The sequence below is a fragment of the Vanacampus margaritifer genome, chromosome 2 (genome assembly GCF_051991255.1).
Source record: "Vanacampus margaritifer isolate UIUO_Vmar chromosome 2, RoL_Vmar_1.0, whole genome shotgun sequence".
NCBI classification, from domain to species: domain Eukaryota; kingdom Metazoa; phylum Chordata; class Actinopteri; order Syngnathiformes; family Syngnathidae; genus Vanacampus; species Vanacampus margaritifer.
Window position 1 is genome coordinate 22,452,516 of NC_135433.1, and position 26,140 is coordinate 22,478,655.

General features: G+C 41.5%; 1 protein-coding gene across 1 annotated transcript; it reads left to right on the forward strand.

The window, feature by feature from the left end:
- The first annotated feature begins 7,878 nt into the window (after positions 1-7,878).
- Positions 7,879-23,637, forward strand: hs3st3b1a (heparan sulfate (glucosamine) 3-O-sulfotransferase 3B1a). Its single transcript, XM_077557107.1, has 2 exons — positions 7,879-8,492; positions 20,916-23,637. The coding sequence occupies exons 1-2, from the start codon at positions 8,029-8,031 to the stop codon at positions 21,532-21,534; spliced, it is 1,083 nt and encodes a 360-aa protein (XP_077413233.1). The 5' UTR covers positions 7,879-8,028; the 3' UTR covers positions 21,535-23,637.
- The last annotated feature ends 2,503 nt before the right edge of the window (positions 23,638-26,140 follow it).

The window sequence follows — 26,140 nt, forward strand, 5'->3', positions numbered from 1 at the left end:
GGTGCAATAACCGACCAGGATTCTACCTTTGGAGGGAATGTCACACTCAATTAGCCTACTAGTAGTCTTTTGACAGTGCTTGGCCCATATTCGCAGTGGATTACCATGTATTAATGATCAAAAAAGAGATTGTTATGACTATCTGCAACAACTGCTTTCCTCCTGAGTGTTTAGCCTGATCTGCGCTTTGCCAAGATGCTTTTAAGCTATCAATTGCTGGACCTTGATATCTCCCCAAAGATCAACCCCTGAAGACGGCAATGATGCAGTGTTCTTGGTTGAGAGCACCTGTTCTGGACACATATAATGGATTCTACGTTTTCATCTAGGAGAACCCCCCCGGAGGGATGGTTAGCCTCCAAGGTTTTGGCCTTGAGGAAGTTTTTCTTGCTGCTGTTGCCAATTTATTGCTCTCACATCTGTCTGTCAACTGTTGTATCTGCGAGTGATACAATGAAACCATTGGGAAAATACAACTTACACTAACACTAACTGGAAATCATAAAACAAAGGGTGCGTGTGAAGTGCTTTCTTTCTAATATGCTGACGTCGTGTTCAATTCATGGTCTCGCCTTCTTTTTTTTATAACAACGAAACAGATGTTTGGGAACCTGAAAATTGTGTGTAAAATATAAGCATATGTTATGCCAAAACATGATAATGAGGAGGATGTGATGTGAAAAATGACCCAAAACAATGCATTCATGACATGCCATCAGCTACTCCTGATACGACACGATTCACTCCAATTACAATACAACATGAACTACGCCAACTACAATGTGATTTGATTCACTTCAGTTACAATGTGATACACTCCGAATACAATACGATACGACTCACTCCAATTACAATACAATACGATACAATTCAATCTGATACAGTGCCATTCATTTCAAATACAATGTGATACCTTTGCTATAACTTCATATAAAACCGCACGATGTAATATTATACAAGATAATCCCGTACTGATCCATAGAGAAAATTCAAGAATAGTCTGACGTCTTACATACAGTATGTTTCTCTCCAGTTACATGTGATTTGATTCACTCCAGTTGAGAAAAGGAATCGATTCAGTACAATTAAAAAAAAACAAGTTCCAAGTTGTATGCAGTAGAGCAAATTTAAAGCAAGGTCAGACAAATGGGGCAAATCAGAGTAAGGTAAATTAAAAAACACTTAGGCCAATCAAATTACATGTTACAGCTCCTATTCGTCTAAATGGATTTATGCCTTTAAAGTGCCTCATATGGATTAGCGTCGCCACTTGAAGGAAGGGAAAAGAGCCTGCAATGAACAACATCCGCATCATCAACTTGTCCTCCCCGTAAAATGATCAAAAAGTCATCATGTCTGTTCATGTACAGGCGCTGTTTCTCGCTCACCTGAGTTTATGCGAGATTTTGGCAAGAAGCGAAGCCGCTAAGCCCGTGTGAGCCTTGCAACCTGCCACCGGGTTTCCTGCCTTCGTGTCCAGAAGGACAGCCAGCGAGGGATAAAACCATTTCTGCAGGATCAAGAGAGGAAATCCTCTCAGGCTTTTGCACAGCTTCTCTCTGAACACAGGATAGATGGAGAATTTATAGGCATTTGAATAGGCCTTAGCTGCAGTTAAAGACCTTAAGGGAGTCCGAGCGGTGTCTTGATCTACGTCTTGGCTCGCCCGATAGCCTCGCCCGTTAGGCCGAAGGCTTTGCATGTCTCCGACCTGGTTCGGTCCTGCTGCTCTTGTTAGGATTTGTGTGCTCCTTCCCTGGGATAGATGAGCTCATCCACTCAAGCCCAATTAGGCCTCTTAAAATCTCTGACATCTGACATACTGTAGACACGGCATCATGCACTTTTAGGAAGTTTATGACTCCACAGTGGTCTCCTCCATTCCGTGTTAACTACAAAGCTGCGGTCGACGCCGGGACATCATAAACGAGGAACCCGTGATTGCAGATGACCACTATGTATCCCCCAATGGGTATATTATTTTTGCCCTCAGAGGACTGATTGCAACTGTGAAAACAGAGCATAAGAGCAGCAAGAATAATCGACAGCATTGTATGTAACAAAGAAACAACAGCATTTATAGTAAGTGGTGGAAAAAGCACAGCTGTTTATTGAAGAGGACAAAGAAGTCAAACACACTCACAAGGAGTATGAGAGACGCTTACATTGAATTAACCGCATAGCAAACGGCCAACTCTTGATGTCACTCTCTAGGTCAGTGGTGTCCAAACTCGGTCCTCGAGGGCCGGTAGTCCTGCAGGTTTTTGAGGTTTCCCTGCTCCAACGCACCTGTTCCAATCAACAAGGTCGTTATCATGCTTATGCAGAGCTTGCTGATGAGCTTCAGCTGTGTTGGAGGAGAGAAATATCCAAAACCTGCGGGACTACCGGCCCCCGAGGACCGAGTTTGGACACCACTGCTCTAGGTCATGCCCCGTGAAGACACACATCAACACACAAATATACTATAGTGTGTTTGTGGGATTTTCGGCCTGATTACACCATTTAAAACCAGTTTATTTCTTTATATACTTTTTTTTTAGATTCTGTTCAATTATGTTTTTATATTTAGGGTGGTGCCTAAGCATAAATTCTTTATTCTTTATCTTCATCCAAAAAGCAACTCATTTACCTTGGTTTACTGAGGACTGACCATCTTTATGTATATCCGTATGGCTGTATTATACTGCCCCTAGGTGGCCGAGGCTCCCACCCCAGAAGAAGCAGCACAATGTCCACTCAATTGATGAAAAAATGTGGCAAAAGCTGTTTAATTCTTTATATTGTATTTCATTATGTCATATCTGTCTGTCTTTATAAAGTGCAATATTACATACATTTTAAAATTTGGGAGGCAGGAGCGAATTAATAGCATTTCCATTCATTGCAATAGGGAAAGATGATTTGATCGTATAGTCATGGAATTAATTAATTGCATAAGTCAAGTGTGCACTCATCATCATCACAAAATGTCATAATAGGGCCTGCATTTGTTTTTGTGTCTTTTTTTGTCGACTCTCCCTGTCATTTAATGTACAGCAGCAAACAATATAAAACTGGGCTTTGGGCAAGTTCTGCCTAGCAATAAGTGGCCATGCATGTGTAACCTTCTGTTGCTATGTCTGGTAGACTTTACAGTTTACATTTTACAGTTAATCACGACTGCTGCTGTCTGTTCAGTGTAGTACACTCCCCCCAAAAAGCACATCAAACAGTAAGGGAGGAGAAATATGGCAATGTACTACAACATACCCCCCCCCCACCCCCCACGCCCCACCCCCCCCACCGGTATGCCTGAAACACAACAGCTTGACACAAGGATGTGCATGCGGGTTACATTTGCATTTAATTGCCGTGTTATTCACGCAGCGGTTGCCGAGCGCTGACACGTCAACAAAACAAGGTGAGAAGCAGGTACACAACGCTATTAGCAACACGGCACTCGTGTGGCAGGCCACATGTTGTTTGGCTAAAAATACACACACGCAAAAAAAGGATAAACAAATACTTAATGTGTTTATCTTGTAGCGATTGGGTGTCCTGAATACGCTATTAGCATGACGCCGTTTTTTTATTTTTTATTTAGATGTCCTTTTCTGAAAAGCTGTTTTTGTCACCCGTTTTGATGTTGCATTCTGTTTAAGTGCTACAGGACGTCCATTTGACTATTAAGAAACGGCTAATGGTTGCATTTGTCTTTATGCACCATCAAGCATAACAGACGGAACAAATCTGTATCCCTCACAAAGTAAATAAAAGCTCAATGAGCAAGCATGAGTTGGTCCACAAAAGATGCACGTCCCCGTTTTTAAACACCATTCACTACCTCTCGTCCATTTATTATGATGAATGCATGAAAAAGTGTTAACAAAATATCAACTGAAGGTTTGTGGCAACCTTAAAAAAATATGTTGTGGTTGGTAGTATGTTGCCGAAAAGTCAGTAAATATTGGACTTTCATTGGTGACAAGTTTATAGCCTGTGTCTGTTTACATTTCTCAAACAATTTTCCCGTTAGTCGGAAATTTGCAATATTTAATATAAACGGGGATTGCGGACAGATTTGCTCGATGCCTAATGCACAACACTCTTTTGATGTATATGAATGAAGACACATTTTTTCTTCATGGTTATAATAATTGTATTCTAGTACCATAATGGAAAAATAGTATTAAAATACTGTTGGAAAAATCGCAACCTTCTAAACCTCACTCAATTGAAACCACTCATTTTCTATCACGCCTGCCCTTCAGGTGAGCTGGAGCTTTCAACGTCCGAGTGATGGACTACAACCTGGACTGGTCGCCAATATCTCAAATATAGACAAACAACCATTCACAAATGTATTCACACCGATGGATAATTTATAATCTTCAATGAATCGAACAAGCTGGTTATTGGAATACTGGAGGAAGCTACTAATACTTTTTAGTACACTTTGTTGCTTTTCTATTTCTAAAGTACATATTCCATCTTACAGTATTAGAGCACAATTTTTAAAGTATTCCTTAATACTTGCTGTCACTCTTTTCCTCACGCGTTTTTTCAAATAAGAGGCCCAGTGTGCTTGTTTCAAGCTGTTAGTCACTCCCAGTTGGAAAGTACTGAAGATCTGACACATAGAACTACAGAGAATTAAAACCTTGTCTACTTAAACACCAAACAAAAAAAGTCTGTTAGCTTATTGCTAACTTAATAATAGCAAATGTTTGGTGGCAGACAGGTGTGGCGGTCCAACGGGACCGGAGGGTGTGTTCCAACTATAGAGGGATCCCATTCCTCAGCCTCTGGTAAGGTCTATTCAGGGGTGATGGAGAGGAGGGTTGATCGGGGAGTTAGGGTCACACAATCAGGAGGAGCAGTGTGGTTTTCGTCCCTGCCGTGGAACACTGGACCAGCTCGACAACCCCTCGGCTGTGTCCTCGAGGGTGCATGAGCGTTCGTCCAATCAGTCTACATGTGTTTTGTGGAATTGGAGAATGCGTTTGACGTGCCCCTCGAGAAGTTCTACAGGGGGTGTCGAACCCCCTGATATGCGCTGTTCAGTATCTGTACGGCCAATGTCAGCGTTTAATCCGCGTTGCTGGCAGTAAATCAGACTCGTTTCCAATGAGGATTGGACTCTGGAAAGGCTGCCCTTTGTCAATAATTCTGTTCATAACCTTTATGGACATAATTTGTAGGCGCAGCCGAGGCGTTGACGGGGTCCCGTTTGGTGGCCTCAACATTGCATCTTTGCTTTTTGCAGATGATGTGGGGCTGTTGGCTTCTTCAAGCCGTGATCTCCAACTCTCACAGGAGCGGTTGGGATGAAAAGTAGCACCTTCAAATCTGAGACCATGTCCTCAGTCGGAAAAGGGTCGGGGATGACATCCTGCCCCAAGTGGAGGAGTTCAAGTATCTTCGGGTCTTATTCACTAGCGAGGGCAGTATAGGTGCAGCAGTGCAGGTGGAGCTGAGTCGAAAAGCGAAGCTCTCAATTTACCCGTCGATCTACGTCCCAACCCTCACCGATGGTGACGAGCTATGGGTCGTGATCGAAAGAAGAAGATCCCGGATACAAGCGGCCAAAATGAGTTTCCTCCGCAGGGTTTCCAGGCTCTTCCTTAGAGATAGGGTGAGGAGCTTTGTCATCTGTGAGGTGGGAGTGGCTCAGAGTGGAGTCGCTGGTTAGAATGCCTGCTGGATGCCTCCCAGGTACGCTTTTCCAGGCACATCCCACTGGGAGAAGGCACCTGGGATGACCCAGAACATGCTGTGGAAACTCTGTCTCCCAGCAGGCGTGGGAAGTGGGAATGCCTCGGGATCATCCCTGAGGAGCTGGACGAAGTGGCTGGGGAGAGGGAAGCTACTGCCCCCATGACCCGACCTTGGATAAGAGGAAGAAGATGGGTGGATAGCTATACTGTAGATGGTCTGATGGAAATTAGCTCAGAAACCATTAAAAATTTGCTCCTTTATCATACATGGAGCAGCAATACATACAAACAGAGCACTCACAGCTGTACAGTATATTCTCTCTGCTTAGTTGGGGATCTTCTCTGCTTGTTATGCTTACTGTATCTATACCAAGTAGAGCTAAATGTTGCACAAAATGGTATTACACTTAAGGCATGCAACTCTAAAATCAGATTTTCTTGTATCGTAAAAAAACAACACCAGGAAAAACGGGGAAAAACAATCACAAGTCTGCAATATACTGTAGACAGTAAACCATAATATAGTGTAAGTCCACTGTAATCTTTAGGTGTTTATTTTTGTCATTTTCAGATCTGTATCCTTCAGATGTTGCAAGACTCACCACCATATATCTGCTCCACAAAAAGCTGTGGGCAAAATTCTTTTGTAGACATGGTTTTTGATGCAGCTCTTTTCATGTGCAGGTGTACCAAACGTAGCGATCCGTGAGTGCATATCTCATATGGCCGTCTGAGGGATGAGATAAGGGGCTTAGATGAAGGGGGGCGGTGGTGAAACGCTGACTGACATGGCTGCTCAGGGGGTAATCCCGCTAATCCTCCGCTTGCTCAGGGGTGCGCTGGAGCCACGGGCCTATGACCCCACCCCAAGACGACACACACACACACGCAACGCACAGCCTGCACTACTGATACGGCTTCACACGTCCTCACCGTGACTTCCAGTGGCTGCACCGCACCCTTCTTCCACAGTAAACCATTAACATTTATAGCTGCGTGAGATGCACTAATACACTGTATACGTGCAGTATATATAATTGCTCATGTACAAATGCGTGCTCAACATGTTTGGACAGGCAATTAGGAGCTCTTATGAGGCTGAGTCACTGGGACACTCACAACACAACATCAGGAAACGTGTCAAGTCCAAACAAAGGACAGCTGAGAGCCTGAGACATGACATAAAGTGATAAAACGTCATTTTGTTGTGTATTGATACAGAAATGTACACACTTTACTATTTTTTACTAAGCCTATATTTCAAAAAATATTAAAGCCATCTATTTTTTGTAGGGCTTGTCATAAGTCAGGTGGGGCCAAGCCTATCCCAGTTGGTTTTGGGCGAGAGGAATGGGGTACACCCTGGATTAGTTGCCAGCAAATTACAATAAAATAAAACAATACATTAAAAATAAGTTATTTAATTAAACTAAGAGGCTTGATCCAGCCATCCATTTTCTATAGCACTGGTCCTCATAGTGTTGGTCAAGTTGGAGACTATTCATAGACCCCGGAAAAACATAATGGAATATGCAATCTCTACACTGTAAAACTGAGCTCAGATTTGAACCCAGAACTTAAACTGTGAGGCAGACATGCTAAACACTACTTCTCTGTGAAATACAACAATAAATAGTCAGAAATATATATATTTTAATGAAGAAGTATCAAAGTACTATGCAAATATGGAAACTGTATGCCCACATTAAATAAAGACCTGATTGTTGTTCAAGTGCTTCTCGTGACAGGGATGATGGCATAAATAAACAGGATGTGTTCCACTTGATATTACGACTAGTTTGATAAATTATTCAGATTCACATTAACAATTCCTCTTTGCATTATTTACAGTAATAATAGTTATTCACAGGAAGTCTTATGAGGTCTTCCCGACAACCTAGATTGATTCCAACCAATTAACGCAGCATTGTTACCTTCAACATAAAACACTAATTTTAGTTACTTGCTTTACAGTGCGTTAAGCACTTACAAACAAGGAAAGAAAGCGACTTTTTATCAATTTGTTTGGCTGCAAGTGACTCTTGTTTTTGACGTGGATCCTCAGTGTTTGGTATTACTTTGTAGGGTTAAACCGGAAGTGCGCCTCTCATGATTTTGAGAGACTTGACACGGCAATAACTTGTCTCTGTGGTGCGTTTGTGCGCTCAGAAGCCGCTCAGCCAGTGACGCACGCTCACCTGAGGAACTCATCATACGTTGATTTACATTGTTGGGAGACGATGTTAGGAGGAAAATGGCCACTTTAAAAGTTTAGCGAGCGAGGTGCACTTTGCCAAGATGCCCGCCACCTGGACGCCAACTCGCTCCTATGGAATATAGTCCGGCTCTCCACGGTCTCCATGTTGTGCCACCACCCTACGTGAAGAACAAACTGTTTGTCTTCTGCATCATGTTTTCCCTGTGGGTCTACATGATCTACTGCTGCTTGGGCTACAGCTCGGCCGTTCCCGGTTTCGGGTACGAGCGCGTAGGAGCGGTCGCGAACCCATGGCGCGGCGGCTCCTCGTCCCGGGACTTGCTCAACAACAACAACGCGGACAACGACGCGGACAGCAGAGGGGACGAGTGGGAGGAAGGCGACGTGAACGTCGCGTCGGCTTTCCTCAATGAGTCGGAGAGTAAAAAGTTGCCACAGGCCATCATCATCGGCGTGAAGAAAGGGGGGACGCGCGCTCTGCTGGAGTTTCTGCGGTTGCATCCAGACGTGCGCGCGGCGGGGGCAGAGCCGCACTTCTTCGACCGCAACTATGACAAGGGCCCGGACTGGTACAGGTGAGCAAGGGTGCGATTCAGTGCACTTTCTCAAATGACGAGACTATCAATTGCGTGGCTTCATCAAGGGCCGTTTCCCTGAAAAAAGTAATTCTCGGTTGCACAAATGTGTTCAACTAACTTATTTATTTATGTCTGAGGGAAAAAGAAAAAAACGGTTGTATTTTTCTCCCAGTGAGAGTGGCACTTATTCCATGATACTTGAATATAATGAACAAAGTAGCTGTTTAAGTGAACAATAATGCCTGTGAGCGCATCCAATTTGACTGTAAAAACAAATGAAACCAACAGAGGCTTTTATTAAAACCACTTCAAAAAATAAATATTAATAAATGGCCCTTGATGGGAAAAAGGGATCTATCTATCTATCTATCTATCTATCTATCTATCTATCTATCTATCTATCTATCTATCTATCTATCTATCTATCTATCTATCTATCTATCTATCTATCTATCTATCCATCCATCCATCCATCCATCCATCCATCCATCTATCTTACATCGGATGCTGATGAGTTAAGGAGCTCAGCTGACAGATACTGTTGCACACTACATGGAAATTGACGCCATTAGATACTGCGTTTAGTACTGTATCTGGTTATAAGGCAAAAAAAAGTACTGGTTGTGTAAGCAAGTTTGTGGCGTCAACCCATGACACAACCACCCTGCCAAAATGTCTCTGTTCTGTATCGGTGTTGTTTACAAAGTGATAGCGTGCTTATTTGCGTGACCTTCGTCAGTGTTCCTGGACCACTTGTACAGCATCCAATCTAATCCCTCAACCTTGATAAGTATTCATACAGCAATATGCTATATTATCACAATATCTTACATTATTATTATTAAGTGTAGTGTGGTTGCAGTTAATAGTTGCAAATAAGCAAACCACATCATGGAGTCCCTCGGCAGCCGAGAGCATGATTCAAGCAGATTAATCTGCGCTTCTATTGATCTGTTGTCAGCCATTTGTTTTCATATTCAAGCTCCAGCAGACAAGAGAAATCACATCAGGGATCAGCTGCCCTCTTTTAACTCGGTTGCACTATATGCAAACATTGCTTTTAACTCGCTTATCTTCCGAGAAATATGTCACAAACTTTACTTATCCCCCTCCTACACCCCCTCCAAAAAAGAAAAAGATTCAGTTATCGGAACAAGTTGGACGGGAGTGTAGAAGTGAGAGCGCAGGGATTAAGCGGCAAGGCGTCAGAAGGACGGAGACTCCGTTTCAAAGAAGGCCACAACGGGAAGTGCAGCATTGTTCAAAGGATGATTTTGTGCTTAAACTGATTTGAGACTATTTGGACAGGTTTAGAATATTTTGGGATTATCTGTTTTTGAGGGGTCTATTTGGTCCATCTGTTTGTCAACTGAGCACTAAAAACCTGTCAGCATTGTCCCTGCATGCGCTTTTTCATTGCAAATCTTTGAAATCTCCATCTTAAATTTGAATTAACTAATCACTTTCACACCATTCACCACTCACATTTAAACTTCATACAGTATTATAATAAAGCTATAGGTCTCGGAAATTCATTGGTTGATTCTTAGATGAAACTAATACTTACTGTACATTTGAGTACTCACCGATCCTGATTACCAATCCTTGATAATACCATTAAATCTCACAATTGTGATGAAAAAGTGTATTTTAATTATACTGTTCAAAAACACACACACAAAAAAAACTTTTCTTGAACATGGCACAAGTTCCACTCAAATATAAGACGTCTGAGTGACATCATTTAAACATCCAACTGCAGCATTTTTGCCACACATTTCATGAAAATGTCATCAGTGTTGTAGAATCTGAGCATTTTTTCAGAGTCTGAGATCAAGTGCAGATAAACAGTATCAAATACAGGTTTCAACAAGTTGTGCAAAAAATAAAAATGTGCATTGAAAAGTTGTATTTAGTACATTTTAGGTTCATCCTGTAATTTCACCCAAAAGCAAAATATACATTTTTGTGATTAACATACATATTCTCCTCCTGCATAAACCAACATTTTGTAACTCAGTGTTCACAAAAGTGACTCATCTTGACTGACAACTGAGTGGGTCCAATCACGCGCAACTTCCTCTCGCATGTAGCCGTGCATGCATGCGTGGGAAGGTGCTGATCAGCCGGTTTCACTTCACCTTCCACGGACAAACGACGGTGGTCTGCTGGGTGGGCCCATCGGCTCCTGTGGTGGCATTGAGTAGAGCCCGGCCCAGTTATGGGCTGTGATTGGCGTGTCTGCGCCACTGGAGGTCCGCTCAGCGGGACGGCGACCACAACGAGGCACGTTTTGCGTCGAAACATGTCGATTGGTCGCACGCTTCGCACCCAACGCCGTGGGAACAATTTCCTCCTCGGCCCCTCCTTGCCTTTTCATGCAGTTAACTACTTCTCCGCAGCAAATCAAGCTCTTCTCCCTAGATGTGACTTAATTGCTCAAATCATGTTTTACCCCCTTGAGGATCCACACATAGAACAATGAGCGGCCTTCGTACTAACTCACTGAGGATGGGCTAATCCTCCGCTGAGCCCCTCGGGGGAAGCTCACTGGCAGCCAGTGGCAGATAGAGGGCAGTAAATTTAGAGCGAGCCTTTAGAAAAGCGCAGCGGCATTATGGAGCTCAATGAAAGGGGACCCCAGCGAACCCCTGAGGTCTGCATTAACCCCGACAATAAAGGAGAAGACAATTAGTGTGAAACATGTTTTCGCTGCCTTCACTTTGTATGCAAATGAGCTCAGGAGGGTGAAAGTGCCCTTTGACGACAATCGGCAGGGGGCCGCCACTATGGGGGCATTCAATGGAATGGGCCCAAGAAAAGACGCTTCCAAGCTTTTGGGGAGTTTTGACTTTGGTGGATCTCTGGGACGCAAAGGCCTTGTCCAGACGTAGCTGGGTATTTTAAAAATGAATATTTCCCCCCCTTCCTGTGTAGAAAAAAAACAACGTCCACACTGCCTCGTTAGTTTAAAAAAAACACAGCCACAAAAACGCACACAAAAACGGAGAAGTGTGTTTTTAAGATCATTTACATGCATGCCAAGCCTTTAGGTGGCAGTAGTTAGACAAATTCCACATCACGTCACACAAGCACGGACTGTCAGCGCACACAAAGACTTAAATTATATATATATTTTAAAATAAAACAAACATGTAAACACACAAAGACGTCTATAGCCGTCAATGGCAGTGAATAAGGAGCATAGAGGAAAAAAAAATATATAATACAAAATAACATTTTAAAAAGCTTCACTTGTCTTTTAATATTAATAATAATTAATTACATTTGGAACAACTTTATTCATGCAACAATAACAAAACATATTGTGGAAGCTTTTAGGACCTGGGTTAAGATCGCTGGAGTCTACTATCCTGACACGTTCTCCTTCTGCTGCCGATCAAATCACTCAGGCACAAAAAAAACAAACATTTGGTGTCCCTCGTGTCTGGAGCCAACGTCACAGAAACTAAGGCTTTAAGAAGCTAAAATCACCTGGCAGTGGATAACGCATTCCCTCAGTACCTGAGCAGAGTTCTTTGAGGTACGTGTGTGTCGAGCGATGACGTAAAACTCCGTTGATGATTGTCACACGCAAACGCAGATCAGGAGAAATACGCAAATCTTCACTTTGGCCGCAGTTTTTTTGGAAACCTTCGTTTTTTAAGGAAAAAAATCACCGGGGACATTTGGCCGACAAGGCAAAACCATTTGCAAAACCCCTGGCTACATGTAGACAAGGCCTTTAAGTCTCCCAAGGTAACAAGGTTCATCCCAGTCCACTCAACTGGTGGCTGTTTACTCTTGCGCGGCACATTAGCGAGCACTATAGTAAAATGGCGGAAGTGGGAGCGAGCTCTCGAAAAGAACTTGGTCAGCATTTGGTCAGCATTTCGAGTCGACTGAATGCGTTTCACACGTTTCCCTGAAATATCTCCATAAGCATTACAACCATTAAAATCAGACCCAGCTCCATCATCATTTCCCAGAACCGAGTGCCGTAGATTGTCAATAGTGATAACGCGCATCTCCTCTCTTTCTTCTTGCTACAAGAACCCTCTGGGCTTTTGCCTGAAGCAATTTGTCAAAGCCGCACCGCTTACTTCGGCGCTGTGGAAACACTGAAGTTCACTCGGCTCGATCCCCCCAGAGTTGTTTCCCCACTTCCTCATTGCTCTCTTTTGTAGTATCTTCAGAGCGAATGCGCTGCTTCCTGCGGCTGTGTCTCTCTTTCTCCCCACTGGAGACTCCCTGACAGCAAGTCGGAACAACTTTAGAAAGCAACAATCTGCCACAGCCATCTTTTGTTTGCTTGCTTTGATGCCGTTGTTTGCTTTCGCTCGCAGTCCCAGGCCAGCATGCGCCTCAGCCTGCTCTCTGGCACGAAACTCACGGTTTAGAAAAGCATGGATTTCTAGTGTCATAAAAAGGGATCCTCAAACATTAGAGTTGGGATATGGACAGACGGATAAATGTGGGTTGTTAGCTTGAAACAGGGAATATTAAGGAAATTCTACTTTTTAATTGGCTGCTTGTAAATGGATGTGAGGGCCAGCCCATCAAATGTGAAACTTAAACAACCAAGTAAATCTTTTGTTTGTTGCCTGTTTCTGAAAATGTATTTGTGAGCAAGCAGTTCTTGAACAGACATAGCAGAATAAATACGTTGTGTGGATAACAAAAAGAGTGAGCACTTATCAGTCTACTGAACACTAACAGGTGTGAAAGATGCCATCTTCATATAACCTAAACTCATTGATTGCTGCTGTTTTGGTCAGATGACAAAAGCTTCACAGTTTGTGTGAGTTTGTCTCAAAATATGAAAATAACGATGATTGATGCTTTTCATTTAAAGATCTTAACAATATTTCCAATGATTAAGTGCATGGCCCGAAAAAATAATAGCCAATTTTGTTTCCCGATTGAGTTTAAATCCTTGACGTAATACTGATCCTATCATACTGAGCTTTTCATGGTAGAACAACATGATTGCGAACACTCGACTCTGGAGAATTTACACAATCACGCTGTGGCTCAAAATGGAAGACGTTTTGTGTTCATTACCATTTGATTGCACATTGGCAGTCGAGTCCAAACGTCTGAGTGCATTTCAGCCACACTAGATAGAGCCTCTTTCGCGCAGATCTCACAGTAAGGCGCATCAGAGCCGTAACTGAAGACTAGCCACCTTTGCCTTTGAAGCGGCGTACACACATAGCATCAATCGGGTCAAATTTGAGTATTTTCCCTCCTTTGCGATCAAAGTCAGATGTCTGTGTAACATGAGCCTGAGCAATTATTCTATGGTGTTGGGGTGTGTTCGGAGTCATTTTTCAAAGAAGCTATGTGAAATCTGCAGACTCACAATCAAAGCAGGAAAGTGGGGTACCGTACACACATACTGATAATCGACCAAATTGGAGTATTGTTTACATCTTGCGATCAAAATCATTGAGTGGCCGAAAGATTATCCAGTGCGAATATCTTGTGGTATGGGGGACTTTTTAATGTGTTCAATCACCTCTATGGCAAAATGTGTCGTCTCGGCGTGTGCATCTCACTAGTAAAAGACGATTTGAGACGTATCTCAATACATGGAGTCGAGGATTCAAAAATGAACATTGATGGCTATAGACGTCATAAATTAATTTTCACTTTCTATGACTTTAACATTTGTTTCCACTTTTGTTTACAAGAGTATGAAAACCTAGATTTTTTTTCGTACATTTAGAACATATATAAAATGTGTGATTAATCGTGAGTCAACTAGTGAAGTAATGTGATTAATTACGATTAAAAGTTTTAATCACCTGACACCCCTAATTTTTAATTATCTTTTATTTTTTTTAAATAAATAAATACAATAATTGTAATTATTTTTTTCCAATTTTTAATAATCTTTTTTTAGAAAAGAGTATTACAAAATTAGGGGTGTCAGGCAATTACCATTTTTAATCGTAATTAACCGCATGACTTCGCTAGTTAACTCACGATTAATCACAAATTTTATATCTGTTTTAATACAATAAAAAAAAAATCTAGGTTTTCATACTCTTGTTAACAAAAGTGGGGAAAATGCTAAACTAATAGAAATAGTTCAAATAAATTTTTGACGTCTATAGCCGTCAATGGCAGTGAATAAGTTATTGGATCTGTGATTTATTGCAGTGCTCCAGCGGTTGCAGTGAACGATTCATTTTGATTTACTTGACACTTTCCAGAAACGTAGCAGACATTCTCCACCTCTTTTCCACCCTACTTCCAACATTTTGACTTTGTACTCCCAGTGTGTGCCGTGAAAAAGCTCTTACTGTACTGTACCGTGTATAAAGGCCTGTAATTATTCCATCATAGTCTATATAGTCGTATAAGTATATGCAGTACCATACTGATGATAATTGTCTGGTGCACAATGTTCTGCTAATGCAAGGCTGACACTTGCGGCTTCTACTACTTAAGCGGTGCGAAATAATGGATGCTGGGCTCTATTTATACTGCCGTTCAGCGTCACATGAAAAGATCCCGCACGTAACGTCATGTGACAACAGTTGCGTGATATGATGGGAGGCCTCCCCGGACCGTTTGATTCGAGTCTGGAACTTGTCTCACTCTCAATTGCTGCGATTATTCCAAGTGGCCACATACCAGCACCTCTCATCCCTTTCTTGGAGGGGAGAAGCAATTCCCACAGTCACTCAACCCCTCACGGCGTCTTAAAAAGTGTCAGATTAGAACTCATCAAGACATTAGATAATGCTCTGGCTTTTGTTTTTGCCAAGGTTTGGGGAGTGGGGGTGACTTGAAAGCCGAAGACAATTCAAAGTCAGTCAGGCGTGAATATGTGGTGGGGAAAACCAAAGTCACACTGGAGATTTGAATGCGCTTCAGTATGGATTCACCAGCAGGCAGCCATATCAGATATGTGTCACCCCAAATGCCCACAGAAATAGACTGTCGTAAAGAAAATAAAAAATAAAGATTTTAGATCAGAACTGGGCACTTGAAGTGCAAATTCGGCTTAAGTCGCTACTAGTGGCATCGTCACAAAGCAGCCACATAAAAGTCCTACCTTTGAACCTGCCCTCCTGATAGCGGACAATACAAACAAAGGCTTTGCAAACTGCTTTCGTGGTTACACCTGACTGCAGGCTAGACTAAACAGCCACATCACAAAACAAAGCCACTCCTAGTCCTGTGTCTGTCTTCTGCACTATATAGCTTCATCCTCAATACTCTCATCGCTTTGCTCCTTCTCTTAACTACCTTCCTCCGTTATCTCCCAGTCCTTCAAGGACCTTCAAGACCGTTAAGAGGCTGGACGAGGTATTGTTTATGTGCAAGCGCCCACATAGACTGACTATAGCACATAAACTAAAGGTAGCAGTAACTTTTAGCGAGGAGCACAGTTCTTTCTTAATGGCCTTAAACGGCATTTTTTTTGGTGCCACAGTGCACTTGGATGGTCTGTTTTGAACTGTGTGAAATTAAACAGAATAGGACACTAAGTGGTCACTCCACTAGGCACATACCTGCACTTTCCACAAATACTCTAGAAAGTACAGTAAAACTCAGTTAGTTGGCATCATGGCTAAATGGCGCTTCACACAAATCTATTTCAGGATTCTGTTGAAACCACAATATACTAATGTAATTACAATACAATACAATAAAATCAGTAAAAATAAATAAATAATTATGTACACAATACAATATATATATTAGCATTTTTTTATTTTGTGCAGAAACATTTTTAGAAATATATTTCCTGTTATTTATTTATTTATTTATAGTAGAAATACATTGATGTTTAAATAAGTGTCAATTTGATTGCATCATATGGGGGGATTGTATCAATCTTAAAATATAAAGGTTTTTATTTTTGTTACATCTCTATGCTTGTTCTGTTTGGATTGTGTGTGTAATGCGTTTAAAAAGTGTGTTTTAGAAGCTGCAAGCCTGAAAAGTGTTTAAAGTGTGTGGGAGTGGTATAGTAAAATGTGTGAGTGGCTAGAAAAGACCTACATGTATTTGATGTCTTATCATTCTAGGCTTAAAGTATACCAAATTTGTATATATGGTCTCTATACCACAGATTTAAAACTATTACAGGTGCATAAATGTTGTAACGTTAAGTTACTTATAATGACATGTAATTAAAAGTCCATTTGAATTTAAAAAAATGATAAATATAATACAAAATATATTTCCACAAACGACAGCTGTATTTGGAAATGGACTCATTTGTGCATATTTTTCATCTTTCACGGCGGTCCGCATGTGTGGATCTACAGTAAGAGACGCATAATAATTGTGCCAAGGTTGTTTGTGCATTTCACACTCTTCTTGAATAGCTACGACGATGAGAGGTGGAGACTCTCGCGGAAGGAGGAAGCAAGTGCAGTGTAAGACCCCCAGGGTCTCTGTAGACTGAGGAAAAAGTGTCAGGTGGCACAGGTGACAAGAGTACGCTACATGTGCAAACGAGGGATATGAGGACACTTATTTATTTCCATCAATGCTAAAAGTTTCAAAACATTCTCAGGTCAGTTTTGCTTTATTATTTTTTACATTAAAACTGCTGTGTTTGAAGAGAGGAGGTTGACACTGCTTGAGCGTGTACCAACACATAAATGACAGTAATCACCTTAATGACGCGTCTCCACTCCTTTCCCTGTTGATCATTAACTTTCTATAAAAAAAAAAAAAAAAAACGACCTTTAAGTATCCACAATTAAAGTCATTATTGTATGATATCATGCTTCAAAAATCTGGAACTTTGGATTCTTGTAAACATATCATGTGCTGATTTACTGCTAAAACATACACCAGAAGCACATTTGGAGGTTTTGGTAGTGATCGACTGACGTTTTGAAATGCAACAGCTCCTTTTTTGATAACTTGGAACAAGGTTAAAATATATATATATATAAATAAATAAAATAAAAATCATCACACACGAAAGTTTCCTTTTTTATATTACCTTTCACAGTGGTCAGACTAAGAAAAAATGCTAGCTACCGTTGATTCAACATTTCTTTTTCCTTTTTTTTACATTGTGTCACAAGTAACAAGCAATTCTAATTTAGGCAACCATAACAGAAATGACCTGTGTTTTTGCTCAAATTAGACAAAGTATTTTGAATGCCCTGCGATTGGCTGGCAAACAGCCCATCATCTTGCCAGAAGTCTGCTGGGACAGGCTTCAGAACCCTAATGAGAATAAGCAGTAGCTGGTTGGATGGATTTTTGAGTGCCAGGAACGTGTGTTTTTTAGGCTGGCACAATACACAACCATGAGTCATTCTTGCTGCCGACAATCTCGTAACAATTCACTTTTAAAAAAAGCCATGGATGGGAATATCTTCTTTCTCTTGTTTTTTATATGATTTTTTTTTCTTTTTTTCTGAGAGCTCAGTATTATTCCTTTTTGGCTGGCTGTAAATCCCATAGTAAAAGACTTATAGACTCTACCGCAAATGAAGCACAGAACAACAATCGTGTTTGAATTGAGAATGTGTGAATATATTGAAAAGTTTCATTTGCAACAGGCATCAGCAAATACAAAAATATGCAATTATCAGTACACCTGAGATCTCAGGGGGAAAAAATGGAAAAGAAATATTCAACTCAATCCAAAGTCCAAACAAAATGTGTAAACACCCCCTAAAAGAACTCAAAAAAATAACCATGTCTAAAATTGTTTTAAGGGTGAATAAAGTTGCTAAATCGACTTTTCTTTCCCGTTGTAGCTTTTGTTCGAGTCTTCTCGTTCTCGGTGACATCACTAGGAAGCTTGTTCCTGCCTAGTGCATTCCTACACTGCCACCTAGTGGTGAAACTGTGAAGCACACTTATACAATGTAATTAAGGAGATCTCTTGCATTAAATCATAGTGAGCCAAATTAACAGGGCTACATCATCATCATCGCTCTCTTTTTTTGTGTGCGTGTGTCCGTGCATGTGAGGTTGTGCTCTTTAATTCACCTAAAACCTGTTATAAATCCAAGACCCTTCACCTTAACCAGATAATTCAGAGTCCCGCCAGCGTCGTGAAGTTGTTAGGAGACCAGGGGAAGGATCAAAGGAAAGAAAGACGAAACAAAGTGAAATCCAACACCAACCAGACACCACCTTCCACCCACAGTTACAAAACCAGAATCTTTCACCAACCCCAGATACATCTAAATTCCAACAGATTAGGTAGACTCCAAGAGACCAGAGGAAAGACTAAAGGTAGGAAGGAAGATAGATGAAGCAGAGTGAGATCCACAAACACCAACCTCCCTTGATTCAGCGACTAGTGAGAGAAACAAAATCTTTTTGAGTTTCAGTACATGCTGGTGTGCAGTTGACCTCGGCCCCTTTCTCTTGCTTTACGTTGTTGTTGATGCTGCCTGGTTCAAATTCTGTATAATCACTATACTATATGAATAATAATGTACATCTGAACCTGACACTAATCAACAATATCTCAATCAATCAAAATTTCAACCACAGTTGACGATAACTTTCTCCAAATATGTCTTCTTAACTATGTTGGTTGATGACAAAGGGGTAGAAATATCTAGTTTCAAATTTAGTGGTTAAAATAAAAAGTCGGAGAAAATTAAATAATCAAGTAAAGTAAAAATAGAGCACCTGATTTTTTTTTTTAACTTAGGTACAGTAACAAAATAGCTGTACTTCTTTTTATCAAGTGAAACTCAAGATCCCGTTAGTTGAGTTGTTGGGCCAATATTCGTGACAAGCCAGCCACCGAGTCTGGCCCTAATGCAACGGCGTGTTTGGCTTAAACCTAATCCCCCTTGTCTCACTTGAGCCATTATCCAGTCAGGCCTGCAGTTAACAGGCTACATTATGATCAACCAGAGGCATCCGGGGTCAAGACAAACACGCTGTCACGGTACTAAAAAGCTCTGAACGTTTGTCTGCACGAATTCCAACAATCTCAACAATCTTCACACGGAATTACAGAGAAACACGAGATGAAAAGGTGCAGGCGAGTTAACTGTCTTGCCGTGACATTAAGAAGCGTAACGCCGCCTATTCAGGGCTAAACCGTCCTTTGTGTGTGGTAATGAAGGTGCGCAGTATTTCAATGTGAGATCTGAAAGATGATTGCGGTTTCACGCTAGATTAAATGCAGCAGCGAGAGATGAACGTCTTCCTTTAGGCTTGGTATTCAGAAGCTCGCGTGGCGCTCACACGCGAGTCCTTGTCATTCCAAAGAACACTCATGTACTCTGTTAATGCCGGACACTATGTCTACATTTGTCTTCATGATGACGACTAGCGAACTGGAGCCTCACAATTTTATGCCTCTCATGACGCGAGGCTGTCAGAGTTTATCTAGTGAATTTGAACAGCAGTGTCCCTTTCGAAGTTCTACGGAGTGGTACTCTTTCTTAAAAAGTACTGCTTTAATATCCTTGACACAAGACTTTTTGACTCTGGAAAAGGTAGAAATGGTAACTTTAGAGTCCAATAATTAGCTCGAAAGAAGCAAATTAGTGTCAATTGTACCTTAACTCTTTGACTGCCAGACGTTTTTAGAAAAGGGATGCCGTGGGTGCCAGCCGATTTTAAGCATTTTGACTGATCTTTCAAGGTCCATAGAAAATTATGTGTTTGGACTATGGAAACACACATACTGCCAAAACAAGATTGGACTCTCATCTTCCATCAGAAAAAAAAAGAGTTTGTTTCTACCTTATTCCGTTTTTGAGTAATCAACAATAGAAAATGGTTAGTTTCACCTGTTTTGAAAAAAAACGTCTTTTAACGTCTTTGGCACTCCTCCATAGGATCTTACGAAACGTTATTTAACGTTTTTGGCAGTCAAAGAGTTAAGGGACAGAAATTGATTCATAAGAAAGTAGAGTTGCTTCGAAATCCAATCAGTGATGACATTAGTGTTAATTGTACTCTGAGAGGCAGAATACAGAACACAAAAAAGTAATTGTTTAAAAGATTACAATGGTTTCTCTTTGGAGTTGTACAGTGCTAGTTGTTATATACCTTTGACGCTTGATTTTTAAAGTTTGGGAACATTTGTGGAAATAATACAAGCAGTTAAACTGGAGCCTAATGGTTAGCCTTTAGGGGGACATTAGTCCAAATTAGTCTACCTTAAGGGACATAACTTGACATTTTGGCACCTTGAACCTGGACTCAAATTGCAATAATAAATGTGGCATTGATCAGCTATGTGAAACCCTATACCAGGGTTCACCAATTCCGGTCCTCGAAGTCCGGAGTCCTGCAGGTTTTAGATGTCATTGATAACGATTCTGATCTTTAGTATCAGGTGTGTTGGAAACATCTAAAAACCTGCAGGACTCCAGACCTCGAGGACCGGAATTTGTGAACCCTGCCCTATGCAATCAATGGCAAACCTAATTACATTGCTGTCTGTTGCAGGGAACTGATGCCAAAGTCCTCCGAGGGTCAGCTGACCATGGAGAAAACGCCAAGCTACTACATCACCAAGGAGGTCCCCGCTCGTATCTACACCATGTCTAAAGACACCAAGCTGATCGTGGTGGTCCGGGACCCTGTCACTCGAGCCATCTCGGACTACACGCAGACCCGCTCCAAGAAGCCGGACATCCCATCTTTTGAAAGCCTGACCTATAAGAACATGTCGGCAGGCGTGATCGACACGACGTGGAGCGCCGTTCAGATCGGCATGTACGCCAAGCACCTGGAGCGTTGGCTCCAATACTTCCCCATGGAGCAGCTGCTGTTTGTCAGCGGCGAGCGGCTCATTAGCGACCCCGCCGGGGAGGTGGCGCGAGTCCAAGACTTTCTCGGGCTCAGGAGAGTGGTCACGGAGAAGCATTTCCACTTTAACCCGACAAAGGGCTTCCCTTGCCTAAAGAGACCAGAGGGCAACAGCAAACCCCACTGCCTGGGCAAAACCAAAGGTAGAACCCATCCTAATATTGACCCGGAGGTGGTGCAGAGACTACGGGAGTTCTACAAGCCCTTTAACAAAAAGTTTTACCAGATGACTGGCCAAGACTTTGGCTGGGACTGAAGGGAAGACGAGTAAAGCAAGGCTAGCTCGACTAGCTTGACTATTGTGTGTGTGTTTTATAGAACCAGAAGCTGTAGAGTATATTTGCCAGATATGTACAGAGTTCAGAAGTCTATTTTATGATAATTTATTGCTATGGATTGAAATTGCTAAGATGTGTTACCAGGTTTACTCTTGATCAGGGATTCCCACACTGTAATGCATGCACCCCCGAGGGTGGCTGCCAAGCATAATAATCATACATTTGTGTTTTTATCAATTGAAAAGCTGAAATACAGACATTTCCTTAAAAACAATCAATTGTGGGGTATGTACATGAAATGCTCTTCAGCTACTGCCAGTCGTCCCGCCAAATCAACCATCTAGCTCTGTGCTCATAGGTTGTCGTAGATAAATTATATATTTTACAATTATTCTGCTCGCTTTTACTTTGCATTCAAATGGGCTTAGCTGCTTGTTTAAAGTCCCTCTAAGGTGAAAATGAACCTTCTAAATTTGACACACCACAAAGAAATGTGTTAACCCTGCCTGTGTGGTTAAACATAAAGTAGAAAAAGGAGACTTCAAACTGGTGAAAAGTCAAACTTTTCTCTTAGCTAGCTCCACTGAAGGCGCTAAAACAACACCTCACTCAACTGACAAACAAATATTACTACATCGACTTGGAAAGCTAGAAAGCTATTAGCTATTTCATCTAGCAAATTCCTCATGCTACACAAAACTACTGTTAAACAACATAAAGACTCCAGTGACTGGAATACCTTTTCCACGCTGCAACAATCGACCCGGCCAGCCTGAATCTCCGGACCAAATGCTGACTGACAATTCAGACTCAAGAAAATGAATAAATCAAAATAAATTCTCTTCAGTCTTTGTATGGCGAACACACACACTTTGTGTGCTATCCGAAGTAAAGGATGTATTTTCAGGAAGTAGGCATAGCTAGCTAGCAATACATGTTGTAATTGCGCAGGATAACTACTGATGCGAATGAAGACGCACAACATTTATATAGTGGGGGAAGAACAACTCATGCTAGGGCCCAAATGCATCGCCTGGCCCCATTTTGCCCCCCACCCAAAGGAAAAAATTAAAATCTGAAAAATTTAAATAGTGAACAATCTCAATCTCTAAATAGATGTTTGTTTTTTCATTTGGGTTGAGAGAGAAATGGTGCGCCATATCCGTCAGAAAATTGAAGTGGTGCATGACTGAACGTGTTCGGTAAAGGCTGCTCTAGATCGACCAAACATTTTTATTCCTCAAAGCACAATGTCGTTACGGGTATTTCAAGCCAAGTCATTTCAACTTTTAGCATTCATTTTCAGGTTTCGTGTCAGTTCTTACAGTTCCTTTCTTATAAGCTAGTTTTGGCCTCATCTCAACCTGACTGAGCTCCAACTAGTAATATCCCCTTAACATTTGCTTGACCCTCAGTAGACTGTGGACTCACTTAGGTAAGGTCGATGCGGGGCTCCGATGAGCCAGTGTCACTCGGCGCGGTCGATCAATACGGTAATAGCTCCCCATCACGTCAATTAGGCCCGACGGATGGCGCTACCCCGATGGCTGGAGCGCTGCAATAAAACGCAGATCCATTAATGGTCGTCAGGTTATGGCTGACCTTTACACCTGATTCAATTTGATATCATGATTTTAAATTTCCTCCACAAACTTTTGGGCTTTGTAGCATCTCTACAAAACAATGCAGCACACACATTTTGGGCCGATTCCACCCGTTTTCTAAAGAACTGCCGGACGCCTGTTTGGAAGCTAACGCGATTCATAAACTCGTCAAGCTGCACTTAAACGGTTGCCATGAATCATTTTGCATAACACTTTTATAACAGGTGACATCACGTGTGAAAGTCACGCCTTTGTCTATGAGCATTCAAGTGATGGAGAGTCCACTATATAGTCTGACGGGCGGGGGCGGACATAAGGTTGAGTTTTATTCAACACATATGCAAATGTGATCAAATAAATGCCATTCCCTGTCGTCGTGGAGGCACTAATTTGCTGGATGTGTGGTTTGAACAATGAAATGAAGCAGGTTAAATGGTGTCATTTTTATGAAGTAATAAATATGTTTTGCAAAAAGTGTCCCAACTGCACTCTAGTCTCTGTGTGAATCTTCCAATGAGTCTTAATCAACTTCATCTCCCTCATCCTCTTTGCCTGGCCAGGTGTACTGCTGTGTGTAATTAAACGTCTTGCATATTACTGAGCTAACGAGCTGATTAGCGACACGCTGTTAGCTGTTTTTAGCAGGCGACTGCTGCCATCACTGTTGACATGACCCCTGCAAACACAAAAGTGTCAGGCTCCTCACCGCCGAGCACATTAAGTGACATAAAGTTGAAACCTACGAAGATGTGCATCTTAGAGAGGACACAATATGCAAATTAGACTTGTATTTGCTAGTACAGTATCCAAATATTTAGAACTCTTCAAGCTAAAATTGAACAATCTAGTAGATATTGGTTTAGCTGCTTATTTACAAAAAATGTATCCGTTTGTGGGACATTCTGCATTTCTGCTAATTGACATAATTACCCCACACAGAGTCCCCCATGACTTTGTGCCCAGACCGAATGAAGATTCAGTCATTTTCAAGCAATGGCCGGAGTCTGAGGGACTACATTGTCTGAATGTGACACCCCTGCTATCACGTCAAAGCCAAACGGTAAGAAATGAGTTTTGTTTAATGCAAAAACAATTGCTTTTACTAACAGCATTATGTGTCTATGTGTCACATTCAAACAGTATAGTGTATGAAGTGTTGCTTACACTAGAAAAAATGATTCTATTGCTTAGTGTGCATTTTTGTTTTCCCCACAGTATGGGCTTTGCTTCCGCAAGTAGAAACTGCTCACTTACGCTCTAAAAAGAGAACTGTTGAACCAACGTAAGTTTGCAAATTGAATTGTTGACCAACTTAAAAAAAAATTAAAAATCTTCAATTGCCAACACACGATTAAATTAAGTTATTCTAAAGTGGATATATTCGGATTAATTCATTATTACTGCAGCAAAATTAATCTAAAGTGAATATATCACGTTTCATGAACTCATAATCATAATTAATTTTTTTTTTTATTCACTTTGGATTAACTCAATTCAATCATGTGTTACCAATTTTTTAAAGTCGGTCAACAATTACATTTTTGTAATCTTAAATTGGTTCAGCAATTCTCTTTTTAGAGTGTACGCCCTGGCTCTCCATTTATCATCACGAAAGTATGCATTTATTCTCAAACCTTTAGCGCTGCTGACGGTTTCTACTGCCTGTTTCTATTTCCTATTCCCATTGGCTTTCCACAGCACTGTTCTGATGGAGCACATCATACCAAATGTAATGCATCTAAATGGCAAATGCAAGGTAAGTGAGCTGTTTCATTTGCACCCACCAAGATTTTGCAGCTATGACTGATTTATTCCATTTTTAGTGCACTCTGAAAATATATTTATCTGTGATTCACCTCAGCTACCCGCGTGTGCAAAAAGGTCGCCGTGCAAATGAGACATGAAGCTCCTCTATTAACAGCCAACCTTTATTTAACACCTCAGCCAAGCGTCCTCATTTACCTGGGCCTGCCAGAATTGATGAAGCCAGTCTCCCTGGTGGTAGGCAAGCAGGCAGTCTGCTCAGTCAAGAAGCTGCCCCCCCCCCCTGCAATTACACCCATGAAGGAAGCCCGTGTAATTGCCGGGCTCCCAACTGGGGAATTGTTGTTAGCACACATCCCTCTGGGTGCTTGTAAGCGAGGCTGTTTTGTTTGAAGGGTTGGGAGAAGACAAGGAAAATCGACACCTGGCAGGCAGAGATTGCACGCATCCACTTGGCAGCCATCGGGACAGCTTAATAAAGTGACACTAAAACGTTGCACGCACACCGACTGTTTTTTAGTGAGCAGTATGAACGCGGGATCAAGTATGATCTCAATGAAATCCCTTCTGTCAACAAAATGAATGCAAATGCACACACAACATGAAATCATTTCATCATTTTTGATCTTATGCTAGTGTGATTCAGAAAAATGTATGCTTTATTTTTCTAGAATTGCACATTGGCACATATAGCATTCACACTCACTCCCAGGGTTAGGTGTGGTAAATGTAGGGAAGCAGAGCGAGGACACAGAGGTGAAGTAAAAAAAAAAAAAAAAAAAAAGGTGTTGTTTTTTTTAAATAATCAAAAATGGGAAGGTGAACAAGGAACTGAAAGATAAACATGAAAACAACAAAATCCATAATCAAAAAACGATAAGATAAGTAAAAAAGCTACATGAGTTGATAGCAGGACGTGGCGCAACAACAAAACATGGCACTGACACACACAAAAGACACACTAACTAATTACACAACAAGGAACACCTGGACAAGACACATGGTTGGGGGCACTGATTGGCTGACACAAAAGGGAGGGCAGACAAGCACAGGTGGACAATATCACATTTAACAAGACAAAGGTAATGGAAAACACAACAAAACAGACCACAATTGAATCAAAAACCAACCCTAAACCCAAACCATGACACTCACATCACACCAAAAAGTTATTTTGAGTCTTCAATGTTTTCGGAATGTGTGAGAACGCCGCAGT